This window comes from Capricornis sumatraensis, chromosome 4, assembly GCF_032405125.1.
Source record: "Capricornis sumatraensis isolate serow.1 chromosome 4, serow.2, whole genome shotgun sequence".
NCBI lineage: Eukaryota > Metazoa > Chordata > Mammalia > Artiodactyla > Bovidae > Capricornis > Capricornis sumatraensis.
Window position 1 is genome coordinate 119,507,846 of NC_091072.1, and position 22,182 is coordinate 119,530,027.

Here is a 22,182-nt window from a genome sequence, read left to right on the forward strand (position 1 = left end):
ACTTCTATGCAGAGTACATCATGAGAAACGCTGGACTGGAAGAAGCACAAGCTGGAATCAAGATTGCCAGGAGAAATATCAATAACCTCAGATATGCAGATGACACCACCCTTTTGGCAGAAACTGTAGAGGAGCTAAAAAGACTCCTGATGAAAGTGAAAGAGGAGAGTGAAAATGTTGGCTTAAAGCTCAACATTCAGAAAACGAAGATCATGGCATCTGGTCCCATCACTTCATGGCAAATAGATGGGGAAACAGTAGAAACAGCAGAAACAGCATCAGACTTTATTTTCTGGGGCTCCAAAATCACTGCAGATGGTGATTTCAGCAATGAAATTAAAAGACGCTTACTCCTTGGAAGAAAAGTTATGACCAACATAGACAGCATATTCAAAAGCAGAGACATTACTTTGCCGACTAAGGTCTGTCTAGTCAAGGCTATGGTTTTTCCTGTGGTCATGTATGGATGGTGAGAGTTGGACTGTGAAGAAGGCTAAGTGCCAAAAAATTGATGCTTTTTTGAACTGTGGTGTTGGAGAAGACTCCTGAGAGTCCCTTGGACTGCAAGGAGATCCAACCAGTCCATTCTGAAGGAGATCAGCCCTGGGATTTCTTTGGAAGGAATGATGCTAAAGCTGAAACTCCAGTACTTTGGCCACCTCATGTGAAGAGTTGACTCATTGGAAAAGACTCTGATGCTGGGAGGGATTGGGGGCAGGAGAAGAAGGGGACGACTGAGGATGAGATGGCTGGATGGCACCACAGACTCGATGGACGTGAGTCTGAGTGAACTCCCGGAGGTGATGATGAACAGGGAGGCTTGGCGTGCTGCGATTCATGGGGTCTCAGAGTCGGACACGCCTGAGTGACTGAACTGAACTGAACTGAACTGAGACACTATATTAAAAAGCAGAGACATTACTTTGTGAACAAAGGTCTATCTGGCCAAAGCTATGATTTTTCCAGTAGTCACATATGGATGTGAAAGTTGGACTATAAAGAAAGCTGAGCACAGAAGAATTGATGCTTTTGAAATGCGGTGTTGGAGAAGACTTTTGAGAGTCCCTTGGACTGCAAGGAGACATCCTAAAGGAAATCAGTCCTGAACATTCATTGGAAGGACTGATGCTGAAGCTGAAACTCCAATACTTTGGCCACCTGATGTGAAGAACTGACTCCTTGGAGAAAACCCTGATGCTGGAAAAGATTGAAGGCAGGAGGAGAAGGGGACAACAGAGGATGAGATGATTGGATGGCGTCACCAACTCGATGGACATGAGTTTAAGCAAGTTCCAGGAGTTGTTAAAGGACAGGGAAGCCTGGTGTGCCGTAGTCCATGGGGTCACATAGAGTTGGACATAAGTGAGTGACTGAACTGCTCTGAACTGAAAGATAAAATCTAGTTTTTCTCACACAAAAACAGTGTCTTGCAGAAATTAGGTACCTAATATTAGAAAGCTGAGCTGAACTCAATGTTTTACACAGTCAGGTACCCAGTAAATATTAAATCAAGCCGAATTCACCTCCCTCTACTACATCCAATTCTACCTTAAAGATGTCACTCCTTTTTGTGGAAGAAGGGGCCTGCCCCCTTTTTCTGCCAAAGATGTACTTTTGATTTTTCCAGAGGATGATGGTCACTGTGGTAGACAGTTATTATGGTGAGTCCCCAGTGAACTGTTTCTGCTGATAGGAATGCTCTTGTTTAGCCACCTCCCACTAGAAGTTTGACTTGACCGTATTTGTCTCTGACCACAGGGACATTAACAAGCTAGTGTTAAGACATGATAAGTTCTAACAGGTTGAGTCTTGTCTCCTTGAGAGACTCCTTCTTGGAACACAGTCACCATGCCAGGAAGAAGCCCAAGCTGCCACAAGGAGAGGCAGTGCTCCAGCAAAGAAAAAGTAATGCCCAACTGGCCTCCAGCTGAGACACAGGGTATGTGAGAGAAGCAGCCATTTTCACAGCAGATGCCCCACGGAGCAGAAACGAGCCGTACCTTCTAACCCTGCTCAAACTGCACAATCTAAGTAAATAAATGATTGTGGTCATTTTAAGCTCCTAGGTTTGGGGTTGGTTTAGCGCAAATCAGTGATCTGGGCGTTGGAGAGTGCTATGTCTTGGAGACCCACCATGTTATAAGCCTCGGGATCAGATGGCAAGCATGACTGTCTAACCTGGAACCCCTTCTCTGGGGATTCTTCTTTGGTGCCCCAATTCCGAGGTCCCTCCTCTCTTGTTACCAGGGGCCTTTATTGGTTCAAGATAAGTTTGACTTAACAGTGAGAAGATGCCCAGGTGCACATTATAAGAAGTCCAGAGGGAGTGGGCAGTGGGTGTTGGGGGGGAAACATCTGGCCAGGAGGATGGAGTTCGGTGAGGTCATGGGGGACCAGATCGCGCGGCAGTGTCTGCAGTTCCTTTAGTCATAGGGTATCTGCCAAGAGCTGCCTGCTCTGCACGTTTCTCTCACCACAAGAGGAGCAAGGAAGGCTCCTAAGCTTTCCAAGTAGAGGAAAGAATTTCCCAGACTGCTCCACATACCCACACCTTTTCTTGCATCTCATTGGCCCAAGTTGAATCACATGCCCCTTTTGAACCAATCACTTTGTGTGTAGAAGGAAGGGTTAGAATTCCTGAAGGCCAATCAAAATTACCCCTGGATTGGAGGAGGCATGGCCAGTTCCTCTGAAGTCCATTGGATCTTGGGGAAGGAACAGATGTCTGGAAATAACTGGGGTTGTGCTAGGGAGGCTGTGCAGTAAGATCCATCCAGCAGTGGTCCCCTATAGGAGCCCTTTGCCCCAGGTGAGGCACCCCGTGGGCTTGAGCAGAGTTCCACTCTGCTCTCACATCCTTTCCTGGAATTATGAGGGAAACGTGTGTGTGTGTGGTGTGTGTGTTTGGTGTGTGTGTGTGTGTGGTGTGTGTGTTTGGTGTGTGTGTGTGGTGTGTGTGGTGTGTGTGTGTGTGGTGTGTGTGTGGTGTGTGTGTGTGTGTGGTGTGTGTGTGGTGTGTGTGTGTGGTGTGTGTGTGTGGTATGTGGTGTGTGTGTGTGTGTGTGTGGTGTGTGTGTGTGTGTGTGTGGTGTGTGTGTGGTGTGTGTGTGTGGGGGGGGTGTGTGTGTGGTGTGTGTGTGTGTGTGTGTGGTGTGTGTGTTTTGTGTGTGTGTGTGGTGTGTGTGGTGTGTGTGTGTGTGGTGTGTGTGTGGTGTGTGTGTGTGTGTGGTGTGTGTGTGGTGTGTGTGTGTGGTGTGTGTGTGTGTGTGTGTGGTGTGTGTGTGGTGTGTGTGTGTGTGGGGGGTGTGTGTGGTGTGTGTGTGTGTGTGTGTGTGTGTGTGTGGTGTGTCTGTGTGTGTGTGTGTCCCCAGGAGGAAAGGCTGGGGTTGAGTGAGGAGGGGATGGTAGTTTGGACTGTTAGGGCTTCTGTCCTTTCTCAGTAGGTTTCTCCAGCGCTACACATTGCCCTCTCCCCCAACGTGAAGAGAGGAGCCAAGCAGAGACAAAGGTTCGGATGTGTGCCTTTCTTTATTAGCACTTTCTCTGAGCGGAGGGCACCTCTCCTGGGTTGTATCTACTTTGAGTTCTTGTTTTTGCTCTTTTCTTTCTCATCCAGTGCTTTCTGCAAGTTCATGTTCATTGCATTTTTCTGGTGCCACCGTCCTGCAGAGAGGAGAGAAGGAGCCACCACAAATCACCAAGAGGATCTCTGGAGTGTGCAGGTCCCAGTGGCAACCCATATGTCTTCCGGGCCCACCCCAGGGCTCTGGCCGCTGCTGTGGATTCTCTCAGGACCTTAGGCCAACACAGCCTACCCAGGGAGTTCCCTCCTCCGCCACCCTCAGCTCCCCACCTACCCAGATCATCCGTCTTCCTGCCATGCCAGTGCTCCAAGTCCCTCACCGATCTCTCAATCACCTCGGGGGTGTAGGAAGCCTTCATGAGGCTCTTCGTCTCCTGTGGGGCCCCTGTAGAACCCCATGAAGAAAAGAAGCCCCAAGTCAGCAGAGGTCAAGTACTCCAGGGTTCATCTCTGGGTGTCAGTTTCCCCTGTGGATCATGGGTTGTGGAAGGGCAGGGGATAGGAAGGGTTAGGCAGAGGAAGGCTGGCCTGGACTCAAACCCAAGGTCCATCATTTAGGACAGTATGGCCTCAGATAAGATTTTAATCTCTCAGAGCTTTGACCTCTTGATCTGTTCAAAAGAATACAATTTTCTCACAATACTGGAAAGATTACATTCCTTGGAGCAGCTGGCATGTGGCAGTTGGTACCTATATTTTCATTTAGGTCTGTGTGTTAAGTTAAAACACACACAAGGAAATAGTTACCATGATCAAAAGTCAGAAAAATCATCAGAGGACCAAATTCCAAAAGACACAAGGATTTGAATGATCAGTTACAGAATATAAAAGTATAGTCATTCAGTGTGTGAAGTTGTGAAAAAGAAAATAAAAACATAAGCAAAGAATAAAAAACTACCCATAAAGAACAGACAGGTTAGTAAAAGAAGCAAATGGAATTTCAGAAATGAAATATATTAGTTGAAAGGCAATGGGTTCAATCCCTATGTCAGGAAGATCCCCTGAAGGAGGGCATGGCAACCCACTCCAGTATTATTGCCTGAAGAATCCCATGGACAGAGGAGCCTTGTGGGCTACAGTCCATAGGGTCTCAAAGAGTCAGACACAGCTGATGAGACTGAGCATGCACACACAATGGATGGAATATAAAATAAAAAGAAAGGTGATGGATGGTAAGAGGCCTGGGATTTGCTTCAGAATGATCTGGGGTGGGAATGAATGGGTGGGTGAGGAAAATGATGAAACAAGATTAGTTGTGTATTGATAATTATTGAAGCTGGATGGTAAGTGCAGTATCTGCTTATTAAATTCTTCTCTCTACTTTTCTTTAAGTTTGAAAATTGACATCATAACTTTTAAAAACAAATTCAACAGACAGGTAAAAGAACTAATTAGATACAGATGAGAAAAAAAGGTAAATCAGTAGATACTAGCTAAAGAAATTAAGTAGAATGCAGCATAGAGGGGGAAATAAAGATGTGGAAAATAAAAAACTGTTAAATGAAGATTAAATGAGAGGGCCTAACGTATATCTAATTGTAGTTCTAAAGGAGAGAGTGGAGAAAACAGGGAAAGACAATATTTGGAAAGATAGTGGCTGGATTTTTTTCAGAATTGATGAAATATATGAATCCTTAGATTCAAGAATCACAATTTCCCAGTCAGTTTAAGTAAAAAAGAATTCCTTACCTAGGTACAATCAAGTAAAATTTGGAATACCAGAGACAATGAAATCTTAGAAATAGCCACAGAGAAAAGACAGATTACTTACAGAGAATAATAATGAGTATAATTAACCATCCAAGTGAAAAGGAAATAAATTAGCATCATCAAAGTGCTGACAAAAAGAAATCAACAATCTAGAACTGTTTACAATAACTCTTCCAAGAATAGGATGAAATAAAAATCTTTGTGAGTGTAAAATTTACCAACAGGGATTTCCTGGGCAGTCCAGTGGTTAAGACTCTGTGCTCCCAATGCAGCGGACACAGGTTTGATCCCTGCTTGGGGAACTGAGATCCCATAGGCCACACAGCTTAGCAAAAAAAAAATACCAACAACAGAATCTCACCCCAAATATCTTCTAAACAACATAATTCAGAAAGAAAAAATAATCCCAGAAGGAAGATCTGAGGTAAAAGAAGGGATGGTAGGCAAAGATATTGAAAACCCTGAATAAATCTAAACACACATCAATTATAACAACAGTACAATGTTGAATATATGAAGCAAAATGATGACTGTGACAGGTAAGTATTTTTGACGATGTAGCAGGTGCTAAGCACAGACTGTTTCATTCAAAGCTTTACAGAACTTCCTCACTGAATTTTCCCAACAACCCTAAGAAGTGTAGTTATTACCCCCATTTTGCTGTTGAAGTCACTGAAGCACAGAAAGGTTAAGTCACTTGTCTAAAGTCACGCAGCTGGTAAGTGAAATATGGAGGACTCAAACTCGGACCCTGTGGCTCCAGAATCCACAGCTTAAACTACTTTGCTTATGTAGAGTAAAAAACCTGTAAAATAATCACGCATTAGCTGATATCGGAGGGGTGGCAAGAATAAAGGTGAAGCATTTTAACACCTTTATATTGTTCAGAAAAGCTGAAATACCTTGATTAACTTTAGAATTGGCTAACTATGCATGTAAAAATGTCAAAGATAGGAAATTCACTGGAGGTCCAGTGGTTAGGACTGAGCTTCCACAATAGGGGAACTAAGATCCTGCAAGCCACACAGTTCGGCCAGAAAGAAAAAAAGTCAAGGATAACCACTGAGACAATAGGAAGAATAAGGACAAAAATTAGATTGGGGGAAGAAAGAAAGCTCACTCAAATCCAATACAAGAGAAGGAGAAAAAAAGCAGCATAGAAAAATTAGGTCAAACAGAAAGTACAAAATAAGATCATAAAAATAAATCCAAATCTATCAATAATTAAAAGGAATATAAATGGAGTAGACAAGCTGTTTAAAAAACAGATGATCAGGCTATAGATGTTTTAAGATATATTATTTAAAGCACATTTAAAGCAAAAAGACACAAAGAGAAGATAAAAATGGAAATACAGAAAAGGATTAATTATCACAAAATCACAAAGCAATCTAGTCACACTACATTAATATTGGATAAAATAGACTGTAAAGCAAAAGCACTATAAGAAATAAAAGTAACTGCAGTTCATTCCGGTGACATAATAATTCTAAACTAGCTGCCCTGGAATAATCCCAAAATTGGTAAAGCAAAACTGACAGAACTACAAAGAGCAATTGACAAGGCTGCTCTCACAGGGAAAGACTTGAAGGTACATCTTTTAGTAATTAATAGATTAAACAAAAAATATTAACAAGGAATTCGAAGATTTCTCTGGAGATAATTAGCAAGCCTGCTTTATTGAACAAATACAGAATCCTGAATTCAAATTATTTTCAAATATATGTTGATTATCTATAAAAATTGACCATCTGCTGGGTTATAAAGCTCCACATTTGAAAGGACTGTAATCATTACAGGTCGTGTTCTCCAACGGTGATGCTATTGAGAAAGAAATCTACTTTATAAAAAGTGATTTTTATGGTGTTTGGTATTTATCGATTTAAATGCTTACAGAACGCAATGTTACATCAGAGACTTGGACTGAAGCCCAAGGCTAGTAGAGATCAGATAACAGACTGAGCTGTGAAATAACTCCTGGGGTCACTTGGGGAGCTTGACACATTGCCCGAAAGTTTGGGGTGCACCAAGGCTTGGAACAAGAGGCCTTGGCCCCAGATAAGAATGCACCAGGCATAATCCCTCAAGTGCAAGGATGTACTTGCATGTGTTTCCGTGAACCAGATGTGAGCTAGTGGAGAGAGGACCAGCCTGGAGCCATTTTCAATCCTGCCTCTGATCTGGTCCTCCTCACTGGTCCCCTGCTTCTAAGTCCTGCCCCTCTGGGTTTTGTCCTATAACACTACAGCCAGATGGATACTTGGAAACAGAAGTCACTCCTTAGTACAAAATCCTACAGTGGTTCCCAATAAAAGGGCCAGAAAGAGCCTATGTCCTTAGCATGGCCCCTGTGCCTGACTGCTCTTCCCCTGCAATCCACAGGCCAAGCCCCACTCCTTCCGGTCTGTACTCAAATGTCTCCTGCCTAGGAGGTCTGACACTATAGAGAAAAGCAAAGGGATTGTTAACAAGAGTCAAACAGGGACTTCCCCGCCGGTCAAGTGATTAGGACTTAGCACTTTCACAGCCATGAGCCAAAAACAACAAAAAAATGGGTCAAACAGAAGTGAGATGAGGCAGCTGGGAGAAATACAGGAGAGGCTTCCAAGGTCCCTGTAAAACCACCCACTGACCCAGGAGGTGGCACACAACTAGTTATTATTATTCTTTATACTCTACACAAAGACTTTATACACTTTTCTACAAGACAGCCTTTACAATTAAAAAAAAAATGCATCTGTTGTTTAATCGCAAAGTCGTGTCCAACTCTTTTGTGATCCACGTGGACTATAGCCCACCAGCCTCCTCTGTCCTTGGGATTTCCCAGGCAAGGAGTGGGTAGCCATCCCCTTCTCCAAGGGATCTTCCTAACCCAGAGATTGAACCCTCGACTCCAGTGTTGGCAGGTGGATTCTTTACCCCGAGCCACCCAGGAAGCCTGATAATGCATCTATACTAATATAAATGCAGGTATACAAGTTTGGTTTACTATTTAAAAATCAGTTACTATAATTTACCACATCAACAGATCAAAGGGAAAAATCGCATGATCATCTAAGTAATAGCTGTATGACTTCCCTGGTGGTCCAGAGGTTAAGACTCTGTGCTCCCACTGTGGGGGTCATGGGTTCCAACCCTGGGCGGGGAACTAAGATGTTGTGAGGCACAGCCAAAAATAGAAAAACCTTATGGGGCTTCCCTGGTGGTCCAGTGGTTAGGACTCCACCCTGCCGAGGGTCTGGGTGGGGAACTCATCCATGCAAGCCAAGCAGTACAGTCAAAAAAAACTAAACAAAAACAGCTGTAGAAATAGTTAATACAACTTAACACTCATGCATGACTTTTTAAAAAATTAAAGTGCTAGCTAACTAGGAATAAATGGAACCCTCAATCTGATAAAGGGTACCTTCAAATTCCTTTTAAAATATTGGATTTAATAGTAAAACGCTAGACTCAAGAAGCAGAGAAGGATACCTGCTTATTTGCACCATTGTACAAAGATGGAATAGAGCCTCATGGGTAATAATATGAATTCTGGTCCCAGGCTGCCAGAATTTAACCCCAACTCTGACCATTCCTAGCTGTGTGGCCTTAAGCAAGTTATTTAAGCAAGTAGCCTTAAGCAAGTTATTTTTTCTATCTTAAAAAGGTGGCAGGGGCAGATTATAGCAATACTGCCTAAGGTTCTTATGAAAATTAAAATGTATATAAAGTACCTAGAGCAGTGCCTGGCTCATGTTACATGCTACACATAAATAGAGCCATTGTTACTATTAAAAATAAGAAGTCCCAAAGAATCTACAAACAAATTATTGGAATTAATAGGTGAATTGAGTAAGCTCTCTGGATGTAAGATTAATAACAAAAATTAAAATTGCCTCTGTGTATATAAGCAGCAAAGTTAGAAAAAAAATCACATTAAAAAAATATACTATTTGCAATAAGCAGCAAAAAGTAGATAAATGAAAGATTTTTCAAAGCAAGTCTAACAAAAAGTTGTATAATCTTTGCAGAAAAAAAAATTGTAAAGTGTTATTGACACATTTTGAAGGTAGATTTAAGTTAATGGGGTTGTAGACCATACTCATGGATTGGAAAATTCATTGTCATAAAACTGAAAACTGCCCCTAAATTGAGCTATAGATTCAATGTATCAATACTTTCAATCAAAATGCCAACAGGATTTTTCATGGATATTGACAAGCTGATTTAGAATTTATATGAAGAGCAAAGAGCCTAGAATAAACTATGACGTTAGCTGTTCCTGCTGGTGGTGGTGAAGGGGTGGGGATTGAAGACAGCCCAACCAGATATCAGGCCACTTATAATACCCTAATAATTAAAAGTGCAATATTAGACCAGTGGACAGAATAGAGAGCCTGGAAACTGATCCATGCACATAAGGAAACTTGATGGAGACCAGTGGTACCGCTGCAGGTCACTGGGGGGAAAAGATGAGATAATTCAGTAAAAGGTACTGAGAAAATTGGTAATTCACACCAAGGAGAAATTAACAATGAATCCTTACTTCACACTGAAAACAGAAATCAACTCCACATGGATTAAAGACTTAGGTGTGAAAACCAAAACTGAATATTTTAGTAGACTATATAAATTACCTTTATGACTCAGCATGGCATAGGATTTCTTCAAGCCAGTCCTCCTGGACCCTTCTCTATCTCAGTAAATGACAGTCTCACCCTTTAAGTTGTTCAGGTCAAAGACCATGACATCAACCTTTATTCCCTCTCATGCATCCCAGATCCATTGGGTAGTATATTGTGTTTACCCTGCCTTACACAAATAGCCTTTGTGCCCTGCAGATCACCTTCACCATTACCTCCTTGTGCCACCAGATTGCACAATGTGTGTGCGTGCTCAGTTGTGTCCGACTCTTTGTGACCCCATGGACTGAAGCCCATCAGGTTCCTCTGTCCAAGGGATTTGCCAGGCAAGAATACTGGAGTGGGTTGCCATTTCCTCCTCCAGGGGATCTTCCCACCCCAGATGTCAAACCGGCATCTCATACATCTCCTGCGTTGGGAGGCAGGTTCTTTACCACTTGAGCCACCTGGGAAGCCCATTCTTGCACAATGGTACCCATCAGAGTCATAAAATGCAGCAGCCCTGCTCTCTAGACCAAGCCCCCATCATTTACCCCACCTGGATTTTTGCAGGCACCTCCTCACTGGTCTCCCTGTTTCTATCCCAGCTCCCTGTGTTCTCAACACAGCAACTGGAATGATCCTTTAATCTAAGTCAATGCCATTCTCTGCTTAAGACCCTCCCTTGGTTCCTCACCTCACTAAGAGAAAAGACCTTCCTGCGGCCTTCCCCACCTTGTCTACTCTTGTCCCCACCTTCCCTCCCACTCTTGTCCAGCCACAAGCACTTCCTCAGCCTGGAGCAGCAAATGCCAGGACCACCTTGGGCGGATGGAGGGGGATGGATGGGTGAGGCACACTGCCTGTCTGCTTTCTGCTGGGTGCAGAAAGCAATGCCCTAATTTGTAAGCCCTTGCCAATTTCTGGAGTTGACCCTTGAACAATATGGGTTTGAAATGCACAGGTCCACCTATATGTGTATTTTTTTTCAATAAATTTAGTACCTGCATTTTCCTTCTATAGTTATTTGAAAACTAACTAGGTGTAGGGCAAGTTTGTGTTTGGTTATGGGTCACCATACATGGAATCAAAAGAACTAGGATTTGAGTCATGATTCTGTTTCAACTATCTCAGCGTCCTCCCTTGGGTGTGTCATTTATCAATTCCTTTGTTTGGGGGGCAGAGATAGTAGTACTTGGATTGTTGACTGTGTGCTGGGGGTACGGGTAGGGCAGTGATTGACACCCTGACTGCTCTGTGTTCAAAGGGCAATTGTAGGACTACGGCCAATTGTAAGATAGCTCATGGTATCAACAATTTGGTAAAATTTAACAATCAGCTCTTAGAAGCTGATGCAAGCTAGTTTGCACTGGCTCCATGGGTTTGCTCCCTTGATGCAATTAATTCTCAGGCTGGCTGAAGTGTGCGTGTGCATGCCAGTTGCTCAGTCATGTCCGACTCTTTGTGACCCCATGGACTGAAGTTGGCCAGGCTCCTCTGTCCATGGAATTTTCCAGACAAGAATACTGTAGTAGGTTGTCATTCATTCCCTTCTCCAAGGGCTCTTCCTGACCCAGCGTCTCCTGCATTGCAGGCAGATACCATGTGACCACCAGGGAAGCCCTGGGTAAAGTATACACAGATGCTTTTTATATCATTCTTTTATCTGGTCCCATCACTTCATGGGAAATAGATGGGGAAACAGTGGAAACAGTGGCAGACTTTATTTTTGGGGGCTCCAAAATCACTGCAGATGGTGATTGCAGCCATGAAATTAAAAGACGCTTATTCCTTGGAAGGAAAGTTATGACCAACCTAGATAGCATATTCAAAAGCAGAGACATTACTTTGCCAACAAAGGTCCGTCTAGTCAAGGCTATGGTTTTTCCATTAGTTGTATGGATGTGAGAGTTGGACTGTGAAGAAAGCTGAGCACCGAAGAATTGATGCTTTTGAACTGTGGTGTTGGAGAAGACTCTTGAGAGTCCCTTGGACTGCAAGGAGATCCAACCAGTCCATTCTCAAGGAGATAAGCCCTGGGTGTTCTTTGGAAGGAATGATGCTAAAGCTGAAACTCCAGTAGTTTGGCCACCTCATGCAAAGAGTTGACTCATTGAAAAAGACTCTGATGCTGGGAGGGATTGGGGACAGGAGAAGGGGACGACAGAGGATGAGATGGCTGGATGGTATCACTGACTTGAAGGAGGTGAGTTTGAGTGAACTCCGGGAGATGGTGATGGACAGGGAGGCCTGGTGTGCTACAATTCATGGGGTCGCAAAGAGTCGGACACGACTGAGCTACTGCACTGAACTGAACTGAGAGAGACTTCCCTGGTGGCTCAGACGGTAAAGCGTCTGCCTACAATGCAGGAGACCTGGATTCGATCCCTGGGTCAGGAAGATCTTCTGGAGAAGGAAACGGCAACCCACTCCAGTATTCTTGCTTGGAAAATCCCATGGACAGAGGAGCCTGGTAGGCTACAGTCCATGGGGTCGCAAAGAGTCGGATACGACTGAGTGACTTCACTTCACTTCAAACATCACCATATAAAGACATACATAAAATTATTGAGTGATAATTGTAATGGAAGGCCAACTCCCGAAACTCAGAAAGGGACAAACTGAGGCTGTATTCTCTCTTCTTTCCCCAAGCACTACTTCTTCTTCAAGCTCAAAGGAAAACTTAGAAAGTTTTCCAGTGGTTGTCTGGTTCCTTGGGTGATGAGGATCTGAGCCAGGTAGGAGGTTTGCCAGGCCCTGAGGACACTGAGAAGGCACAGAGTAAGGAGGGAGGAAAGAAAGGGGCCAGAAAGACTTGATATTTTGCAGTGAGGCCAAACTTGAATGTGGGGACAGAGAGAAGCTGCCCCTTGCTCACCAAGGACCCCCATCCGAGCAATCAGTTAGACCCCTGGGAACAGGGTCATATTTTGGGAAGTGACCAAGTACTGGGAAAAGACTCTGGGGCTTTGCAAGTGGAAGGAAAACCTGGATTTGAGTTTCAGATCCACCTTGTATGACCAAGAAGCCCTGGGGAAATTGTTTCCCTTCAGCCTGTGAGATGGAGCTAGGGGTACTCCTCTGACAAATAGGACCTCAGAGGCCCACAGAACTTACTGCAGATGTCTTGGCCTCTGACCCATACTTTGCCCCGGAGGTGCCCCTGCCGGGCTCTGGGAAAGAAAAATACTGGCCTGTCAGATAGTAAGCTAATTCCTCATAAAATCCTGTCATGTTATAAGCCCCATTGTACCAAGAAAGTACATAAAGAAGGACCGTAAAGAAGGCTGAGTGATGAAGAATTGATGCTTTCAAATTGTGGCGCTGGAGAAGACTCTTGAGTCTCTTGAACTGCAAGATCGTCAAATCCGTCAATTCTAAAGGAAATCAATCCTGAATAGTCATTGGCAAGATTATTGCTGAAGCTGAATCTTCAATACTTTGGCCACCTAATGGAAAGAACCAATTCACTGGAAAAGACTGATTCTGGGAAAGGTTGAAGGCAAAAGGATAAGGGGGAGGCAGAGGATGAGATGAGTAGATAGCATCACTGGTGCAATGGATATGAATTTGAACAAACTCTGAGAGACAGTGGAGGACAGAGGAGCTTGGCATGCTGCAGTCCATGGGGTCGCAAAGAGATGAACATGACTCAGCAACTAAATAACAACAACCAAGAAAGTTGGCTGAGGCTCAGAGAGGTTAAGGACCCTGCCTGAGGCCATACCCATTGGCTAAGCTGAACTTTGAACCCAGGAAGTCTGATACCGTCACTGTAATCAAAGCAGGCCAGACCAGAGATCCACTGGCCTCCTCTTGGCAGATTAGGACACCAGAGGTACAGGGGGGAGGTAGGGATGACTGTCAACTGGGAGGGACCATCTACTCCGTGAGGACAGACTTGCCAGGGGACTGGACATTCCCAGCACTTGGCACAAGGCCTGGCATACAGGTGGCCCTTGGTGGCTGTCAAATGAGTGTCCCTGGGGTTGTATCCTGGGGTCTTAGATTCCTTTGGGGATCCAGGTCCTTTCTGGCCCAATAACTTGAAGGCTGTGGGTTTTCATAGCCCATACCCTTGTCTTTTGGCCTGACCTTGAAACAAGTTTGAACGCATGTTGTAGCCCAGATCATAGTAGTCTGAAAAGATGGAGGTAATTTCCGTGGGGCTCTGGATCCTGCTGGGCCATGAGCTTGCCCTCTTCTGGCCCTCCAAGGCTTCCCCGATGGCCTTTTGAGCCTAAGTAGGAAGGGAAGGAGGGAGAGAGAAGACAAAAGGAAGGGAAGCAAAGTGAACCCCACATCTCCCCTCTAATTTCTCCTCCCTTGGAGCCTGCCCTCACTCCTCCCCACCCTAAGCCTGCAGCCTTCAACCAACTCCCAGTCCTGGGAGCTGGCATAGCTGAACGCCCTCACCCTCCCATACCACCTCAGCTTTCACATGGGCCTCAGGCATCAAGGAAGAAAATGATCATGAAAACTTCTCCCCACACTGAACGTGTGAATGTGTCAGTTGCTCAGTCTTGTCCAACTCTTTGCAATCGCATGGACTATAGCCCACCAGGCTCCTCTGTCCATGGGATTTTCCAGGCAAGAATACTGGAGTGGGTTGCCATTCCCTTCTCCAAGGGATCTTTCTGACCCAGGAATTAAACCCAGGTCTCCTGCATTGCAGGAGGATTCTTTACCGTGTGAGCTACCAGGGAAGCCCTATGGAACAGCACCAGGGGACATGTGTATAAGGTGGTATTATTTCCACAATTCATAAAGAAGGAAACTGGGCCTCAGGGCAGGGACTCAATCCAGCATACAGCTAGAGAAGGAAGCCCTGGTTGGCCTCCTACAATGGTAGGAGTGGTTGAGCCCAGGCCTAAGAGCCAGGAACCTGGTTTCGGTCCCAACTCTGCCATATACCAGCTGCTAATTTGGGCAAGTCTCTGCTCCCCTCTGGGCCTCAGGTCCCCTACTCTTAAAATGAGGGTGGGGGTAGAACTGGGTGGTCTTTGAAATAACTTCCAGTTCTAATATTTGCTGGCCTGATGACACTTGTGATCTGAGTCACAGCTGGATTTAAACCAAAACAAAACACAGATCTCTTAATTTAAGCCCAAGACAATGATGGCCAGAGAGAGAAATGGCACGTTTCCTAAGCTAAGAAGGGCAGAGAGAGATAATGACCATACTGCCAACCTCAAGTTGGAGCAAGATCCTCCAAGTGGAGTGGGGGTTTAGGATTTTGACCTCCCAGACTAACAGGTGCAAGGGTCACCCCACCTTAAGATGATAAAGTAGAAAGGGCCCCACCCATAGCCTTTCTGACCCTGGCTCTTCTACTTGTTCTGTGTGACCCCAGGCAGATCATTTCACCTCTCTGAGCTCCAGATTTATCATCTGTTAAAAAAGATGGTGAAGGACAGGGGAGCCTGGTGTGCTGCAGTCCATGGGGTCTAAAAGAGTTGGACATGACTTAGCCACTGAACAACAGCAAAAAAAGAAACAATGACTAGCGCCCGGCCTGCTGTACAATGTATCCATTATGAGGGCTGAGACGGTGACTGAAAATATGTCTCAAAATGGCTCAAAATATCTGCTTGACCAGAAGTGGCAGGTAGGCAGGTAAGTTTTCTCTCAACTTTCAGTTGATCAGCACTGAGTTCCTGCAATGATGTATCAAGTGGGGGGAAAGGGCCAGCATCGATTGGTGACGTCTGCTGTGAATTCAGGCTCTGTTATTTGCCAGCCTGATCTAGTCAGCCTCACTTGATGGATTTAGAGACTGGGTTCAGAGAGAAGAAGTAGCTATACAAAGTCTCCCAGGATTCAGGGGCAAAGCCAGGATTCAAACCTAAATCTTCTGATTCCCAGTCAATCCTGTCCCCTTGAGGAGACTTAAATTAAAAGCATCTAATTCTAACATAAATCTTGTAAGTGCAAAATCATTATAGACCAGGGCTCCAGAATCTGCCAGACAGTTTGGATCCCATTTAACTTGAGTTAATTTACTTAAGCCTGCTAAAGCTTGGGCTTCTGATCTGTAAAATGAGGATTATTATAGTACCTCCCTCACTGGGAAAATTGAAGTTAGATGTGAATACTAAGCAGTGCACAGTGCCTGGCCCATAGCAAGTGTGCAGTAAACACTACTCACTGATGATATTATTACAGGGACTCTGTACCCAAGAGCAACTTCCTTAGGGGTCCTCATTGCCCATCTCCATGCTTGACCCTCCTTCCACCCTTAGCTTCCTGTGCCCCGTTCTGACACCTGCTCTTCAGAGACCAGCTGGTCCACCACGTTGCTCCCAAACTTGTGACGAATGTTGTTGGGAATGCTGCTGCCGCTCTGGCCCTGGGCCCCAGAGTCGGGGTCTTCCTTCAGCACCTGGCATGGCTGAGCCCCTTCTCGTAAGGAAGCCTTGCTCTCCCTCGAGGAGGGTCTGAAGCTCCCCTTCTTCAGGGATTCCGGGTCTGAGTCCCTCCAGGGGGATCCCCGGCTGACAGCTGAAAGGGGTGGAGGCAGGATCTCCTCCAGGGAGGCCCGCCGTAGGGAGCTGCCTCGGGGGCTGTCTCCTTGGTACAGGGATGGCTTTGGGGAGACTGGGGCCTGGTACTTGAGCTTGGAGGTATCCAAAGGGCTATGGGCAGCTCTCCAGGGGTCCGTGTCCTGCTGGCCTTCCTTCTTGTTGTTCGGATGGGCCCTGGTCAGAGTGGTTGTACCTGAAAAGGGAAGAAGCAAGGAAGGAAGGAGAGGAGACAGACATGCAGAAAGTGGAGGGTAGGAAAACAATGATGGGGGTGGGGAAGGGGAACAGACAGACAACCCAGAGCAGAAAAAAAAGGATGGTATGGGGTGTTGGGGGGGCGGGGGGTAGGACGGAAAGAAGTCATGGGAGACGGAAGCATGCGTGAGAAATCAGGAGAGAGACCAAGAGAGAGGGTAGTAGCCTGAAAAATGTCCCACTGGACAAGGCAGCCCTCACTGTTTTTGACCACAGGGGCTGCAGCCCCAGCCTGACCAGCCTTGAGGCTAGCTGTGTGACCTTCAGGAAAGGAGGTGACCTCTCTGTGCTTTAGTGAACTGACTCCATTTGGTTAGTTCCCTTCTGCACCTTGAACCCCCTCCATCCACAACCCCTGACCCCTGACCCCCAACAATCCAGTGAGCGACTGTGAAAGCTGGCAGAGGGTATCTTTCGGCTCGGCCAAGTCACACAGCTAGAAAGTACTGGAGCTGGGTTGGCCGGCTTTTGTCCCCAGTTAGAGCTGCTCCCCAACCTCACTTCTCTCCTCTGCTCTCCAGCTCACGGAGTAGTGTCATCCCAGCCACTTCTGTGCTCTCATACCCCATCTCTCCCCTTCCGTGTCCCCATCCCCACTCGCCCTGACTTCCAGTTCCCGGGAATCTCCTGCCCCAAGCCCGCAGTTCTCCTCATTCTCTTCCCTGATCCCTGGGACTCCAGCCAAACTGCCACTCCTTCCCCACCACCCCTCATGATGTCCGACCTCCCAGCCTTTGCTCACACTGGTTCTGCTACCTGGACGTCCAGCTCCTCCTTTCCCCTAAGTCAAAACCATCCAGGTTCTTTCCAACTCAGCCCCACCAGGGAGTCCTCACTGACACCCACCTCAAGCTGGTGGAGCCAATGCCTCCTTACAACTCTGTTCCCAGCACGCTCCATGCATCTCTTTGGGTTTTTCCCTCTCACCATCCTTGTAAGCTTCAAACCCTGTTATTTTCTCTCCCTGATCAGGGAGGGGAGTCATGGTAGTGGGTCCACAGGTGAGTCTGTCCTGGGCCTCCCCTCAGCACCTACCAGAACCCTGTGCATCAGAGATGCCGGGGGCACCCATCAGTGAGGGAGTGAATGAGTGGATGGCTGCAGGGGAGTCAGACCCAGGGTCACCCTGCAGCTCATCAATTCTGAAATATCCTTTCTTCTCATATTATCATCCTTGACATCCGGCTGCATCTGACAATCAATGCGCTCTGGTCTAACCAGTGATGTTTTCTTTCCTAATGACCAGTAACAGTTCACCTTACAACCCCCTGCACTGTGACTTACAACACATTTTATATAGCATTTTACACGTGGTATATAATAGACACCTTCTTACTGGGCAAAATACAGAAGACAGGTCTGTCTCTGCCCCCTCCCCACATACAGCCACCCCCACAATCAGTTTCAGGTGGTAGCTGTCCCTCCACAATGTTTTGGATGGATCCTCCAGTACTCCTGAAAGATACACAGCCCTGTGGGCTCAGGAGGAGTCCTGCCCTGAGCTGGGCTTCCATCTCCCCACAAGCACAAGGCAGGGCCATGGTTGATGAGGCCAGTGCTGAGTGCTCTTACTGCTGTCTGCCTGCATTCTCTTGAGAAGGTTCACTGTCCCCATCCTGGAAGCCTCGTCCCCAGAGGCGCCCTTTTCTTGGCTGCCTGTTTGTTGGCCAGAACCACAAGACAGGAGGGAGGGAAGGCAGTCTGGTCTGGGGGAACAGGTTTCTCCTCTTTTGTGCAGACCACAAAGGGGCAAGAACAGGATACTCTGACTTCAGCTCCATGTGGGTAATGATGGTGGGGAGGAGAATAGTGAGGAGGAAGCGGGCAGGTCTCCAGGATCCATACTCCTGTTTCTCCCAGGCTGTGCTACTGCCTGCCTCCTCTAAACACAGTTTATCTTAATTGCCTGCTCACCCTCCACTTGCCCTGTAGGGTCGGGAGAGCTGCAATGGCTGGGAACATATCTCCTGCCCCGGCTCAGAAAGCCAGTGTGTGTGTGTGCTCAGTCACTTCAGTCATGCCTGACCCCATGGACAGTAGCCCACCAGGCTCCTTTGTCCATGGGGTTCTCCAGGCAAGAATACTGGAGTGGATTGCTATGCCCTCCTCCAGGGGACCTTCCAGAGCCAGGGATTGAACTCGCATCTCCTGCGTCTCCTGCATTGCAGATGGATTCTTTATGCACAGAGTCACCTGGGAAGCCCAGCCAAATGAATGAATAAATAATTTAAAAAAAAATATTGCAGGGAATTCCCTGGCACTCCAGTGGTTAGGACCCCATACTCTCACTGCCGAGGGTGCAGGTTCAATCTCCGGTCAGGGAACTAAGACCCCGCAAGTTGTGTGCTGCAGCCAGAAAAAAAAAGAAGCAATAATGCAGTGATTAAGGCAGGATCCTAGTTCCTCCTCAAGGGATGTCTCTGAGTTTTTCTCAAAAGAAGTAAGGTCTCCACCCTGGTGGAGGATGAAAGCTTCAGACTGGAGCACAAGATTCCTGGAACACCACTCTGTTATCTCACGACCAACCAATCAGAAGGAAGTCACACACCTTACAGCCTTTTCCCCAAAGCCTATAAAATCTTCTGCCTGGAAACCATTGAGGAGTTCAGGGGTTTTGAGCATGAGCCACCCATTTTCCTTGCTTGGCCCTGTAAGGAACTTTTTCGGCTCTAAACTCTGATGTTTTAGTTTATATGGCTTCACTGTGCCATGGGCACATGAACTTGCGTTTGGTTACAAGAGGGGACACTAAGGTGGGGTCATAATCCCCAGACCAGGCAGATGGGAGGGGATCAGCAACCCTCTGTGCCCTTCCTCTTCCTTCTGTATTCAGATAGAAGCCTCCGGGAAGTCGGGGCCACACAGCAGGTCTAGAGGCCAGAGCAACACTAAGAGGGGGAGGGGTTGGTCCCTGCTGTCCTCAGGGGTCCCTCCAGAGGCCCTGCATGTGCACTCAGCATGTCCCTGCTTGCCCATCCTACCTGCTCGGTGGCCCAGCTCCATCGGCTCTTGCTGTGGAACAGGTAATTCCAAGCTTAGTCCTGCAGACAAAGAAACACACAGGGCCATCTCAAATGACAAGTCTCTGCAAACAAAGATGAATGGAGGGCTGAACAGGGAGGCCTGTGGCCATCTGCCCAGCCCCTGACCAGAGGGCTCCCAATGCTGCCTCCAGGGCTCTCTGGCACCAAGGAGCCCCCTGCTCCATCCACCCATCACCCCTGGCACTGGACCTGCTTTCTGGACCCTGGCAGGCTGGATCACCGCATCCCCAGTGCCTCTTTCTCAAGGAACCTGGGGGTCCTCTTCCTCCTTTGCAAACTTTTTCTTCTATTTCCTCCCCCATCTGTACCACCCAACCCTCTCTAGGGGCCCCCAGCAGGCCCCTAGCTGGGAGGGGCATTGCCCCAAGGCTCCCATCCTGGAGACTACTTGCCTTCTGCAAATAGGATTTTGTCTATTTTTACTAACTGGTCATTCAAAGAGAGGAACCAGCTTGGCCAACATGGAGGAGAGCCAAGAGCAGGAATTGACTCTGGGATAATCTCTGCCTTTCTTCCAAAGAACAGGCCTTTGGGTCAAATTTGAGGGCCAGCACTGGCATCTTCAAAAGCCTCTGCAGCTTTCAGGTTTATGTTCCTTTCTTCTAAGTGAATTTTTTCTTTATTCATATTCTCTTATTCTTTTGCATGTGTTTTTAAAGGATTTTGTGCAATTTGTAATATGAATAGGATAAAATGATTTAGGATAAATGATGATTAATACCTAGATCTAAGTGGTAAGTATCTTTTAATAAGGAAAACATGGAAGCATCAAGTCTGAGCTGGGAAGGGTCTTTGAGATTAGTTAATCCAATCCCTTTATTTTACAGAAAAAGAAACTGAGACTCAGAGAGTGTGATTTGTCAGATCACCCAGCAAATTGATCTCTACCAATAAACTCAGAGAGGTTAAGAACCAGATGAATTGAATTCTCTTGAAAAATCACCCCCCAAAAAATACCCTATTAATTTTGACTTATTGTTTGGTGATTGTGCAGCTTCTGGTATGACTCTTAACGACCCTTAGCCCCCTGGTATTCATACACTGTGTTTCCCCTCAACCCTTGAGTCTGGGTTGAACTTAGTGACTTGCTTCCTTTAAAAAAAAAAAAAATTCTTTTTTGGCTGTGTCGGGTCTCATTGCATCATGCGAAATCTTGCGTTGCAGCAAATGGACTCTAGCTGTGGCTCGTGGGCTTGGTTGCTCTAAGGCATGTGGTATCTTAGTTCCCCAACCAGGGATGGAAGTTATGTCCCCTGTACTGCAAGGCAGTTAACCACTGAACCACCAGGGAGGTCCTGGAAAGGATGCTTGTCATCAGAAGCTGGAGGGTGGGCTGAGGTGGACCGCGACTTCTGTCTTGTTCACAATCTCTCTCACTCTTCTTGGCTCTTCTTGTGCCGATGGAAGCAGCTTCTGTGTTGTGAGCTGCCTTCTGGACAAGCCCCCACGGCAGAGAACTGAGGGCCTGTGGCCACCAGCTCAAGAAGAAATGTGACTCTCAGTTCAACAATCTGAGGGACTGAGTCTTACCTTGGGCATGCTCACGGAAAGCGGTCCTTCACTAACTGTCCTTTGAGATGAGACAGAAGCCCTGGCCAATGCTTTGATCACCGTCTGTGAGAGATTCTGAGACAGATGGCCCATTGAAGCCCACCTGCATTCCTGACCCACAGAAACTATGAGGTAATAAATGTGGTCTGAAGTCACTCAGTTTGGGGGTGATTTGTCATACAGCAGGAGATGACAAATGCAGCTCATGTGTTAAGTATTCCCCCATCTAGGAGACTAGCCTCTTTTCACGAGGACTCACAACTGGAGAAACTGAGGCTCAGAAAAGAAATAGGACCTCTCGCAGGTGGTGCTGAAACCAAGCCCCACTTCTGTCTCCTTTGAGTTCTCTTTCTGCTCCTTTCCCTGTTCCCCATCCCCACCCCACCCCCTGCTCCCAGTATGCCTACTGGAGCTCCCCATCAGCTCCAGGGACACCCCCAGTCCAGAGTGGCCTGGACTGGTTTGAACAGAAGTATAGGCTCACTGCCAGTTTCTGACCTGGAGAGAAAGATCCCAAGAGATGTTGGTCAAGGAGGGAGGGAAAGTAGATCCCTTTCAGTCTGGGAGCTCCACTCACAAGCAGCTCTGCATAGAGAGAAAGAAGATGAAGCCCCATGTCCTGGTAGACTCCCGGCCCACTTCAGGGCCCCTGCCTCACCTGTCCACTCTCTCTCATAACGTCAGAAAACATGTGAACTGCCCTGGTGTGTTCACTCCAAGGCTCAGGAGTGCAGATCTGTGCTGCACAACTGCTGCTGGAGACCAGTGGATAGTTGCTGGGGAGCAGCCCACCTCTGTCCATTGGAGTTGCCATGGTGATCACTGTACACAGGGCTCTGTTACCTCAGAGGGCTGATAAGCCCACCCTGGGGAACAGAGGCCAAGGAGAGCCAGAACTGAGGGGGCAGCAG

The 22,182-nt window shown here is 46.7% G+C and overlaps 1 protein-coding gene across 1 annotated transcript; it reads right to left on the bottom strand.

The window, feature by feature from the left end:
- Nucleotides 1–3,542: 3,542 nt before the first annotated feature.
- On the bottom strand, nucleotides 3,543–19,679 carry CIMIP4 (ciliary microtubule inner protein 4). The gene is made up of 5 exons (XM_068972148.1): nucleotides 19,658–19,679; nucleotides 16,163–16,614; nucleotides 13,993–14,137; nucleotides 3,858–3,968; nucleotides 3,543–3,663 (listed from the first exon to the last, which is right to left on the bottom strand). The coding sequence occupies exons 1-5, from the start codon at nucleotides 19,677–19,679 to the stop codon at nucleotides 3,575–3,577; spliced, it is 819 nt and encodes a 272-aa protein (XP_068828249.1). The 3' UTR covers nucleotides 3,543–3,574.
- Nucleotides 19,680–22,182: the final 2,503 nt, after the last annotated feature.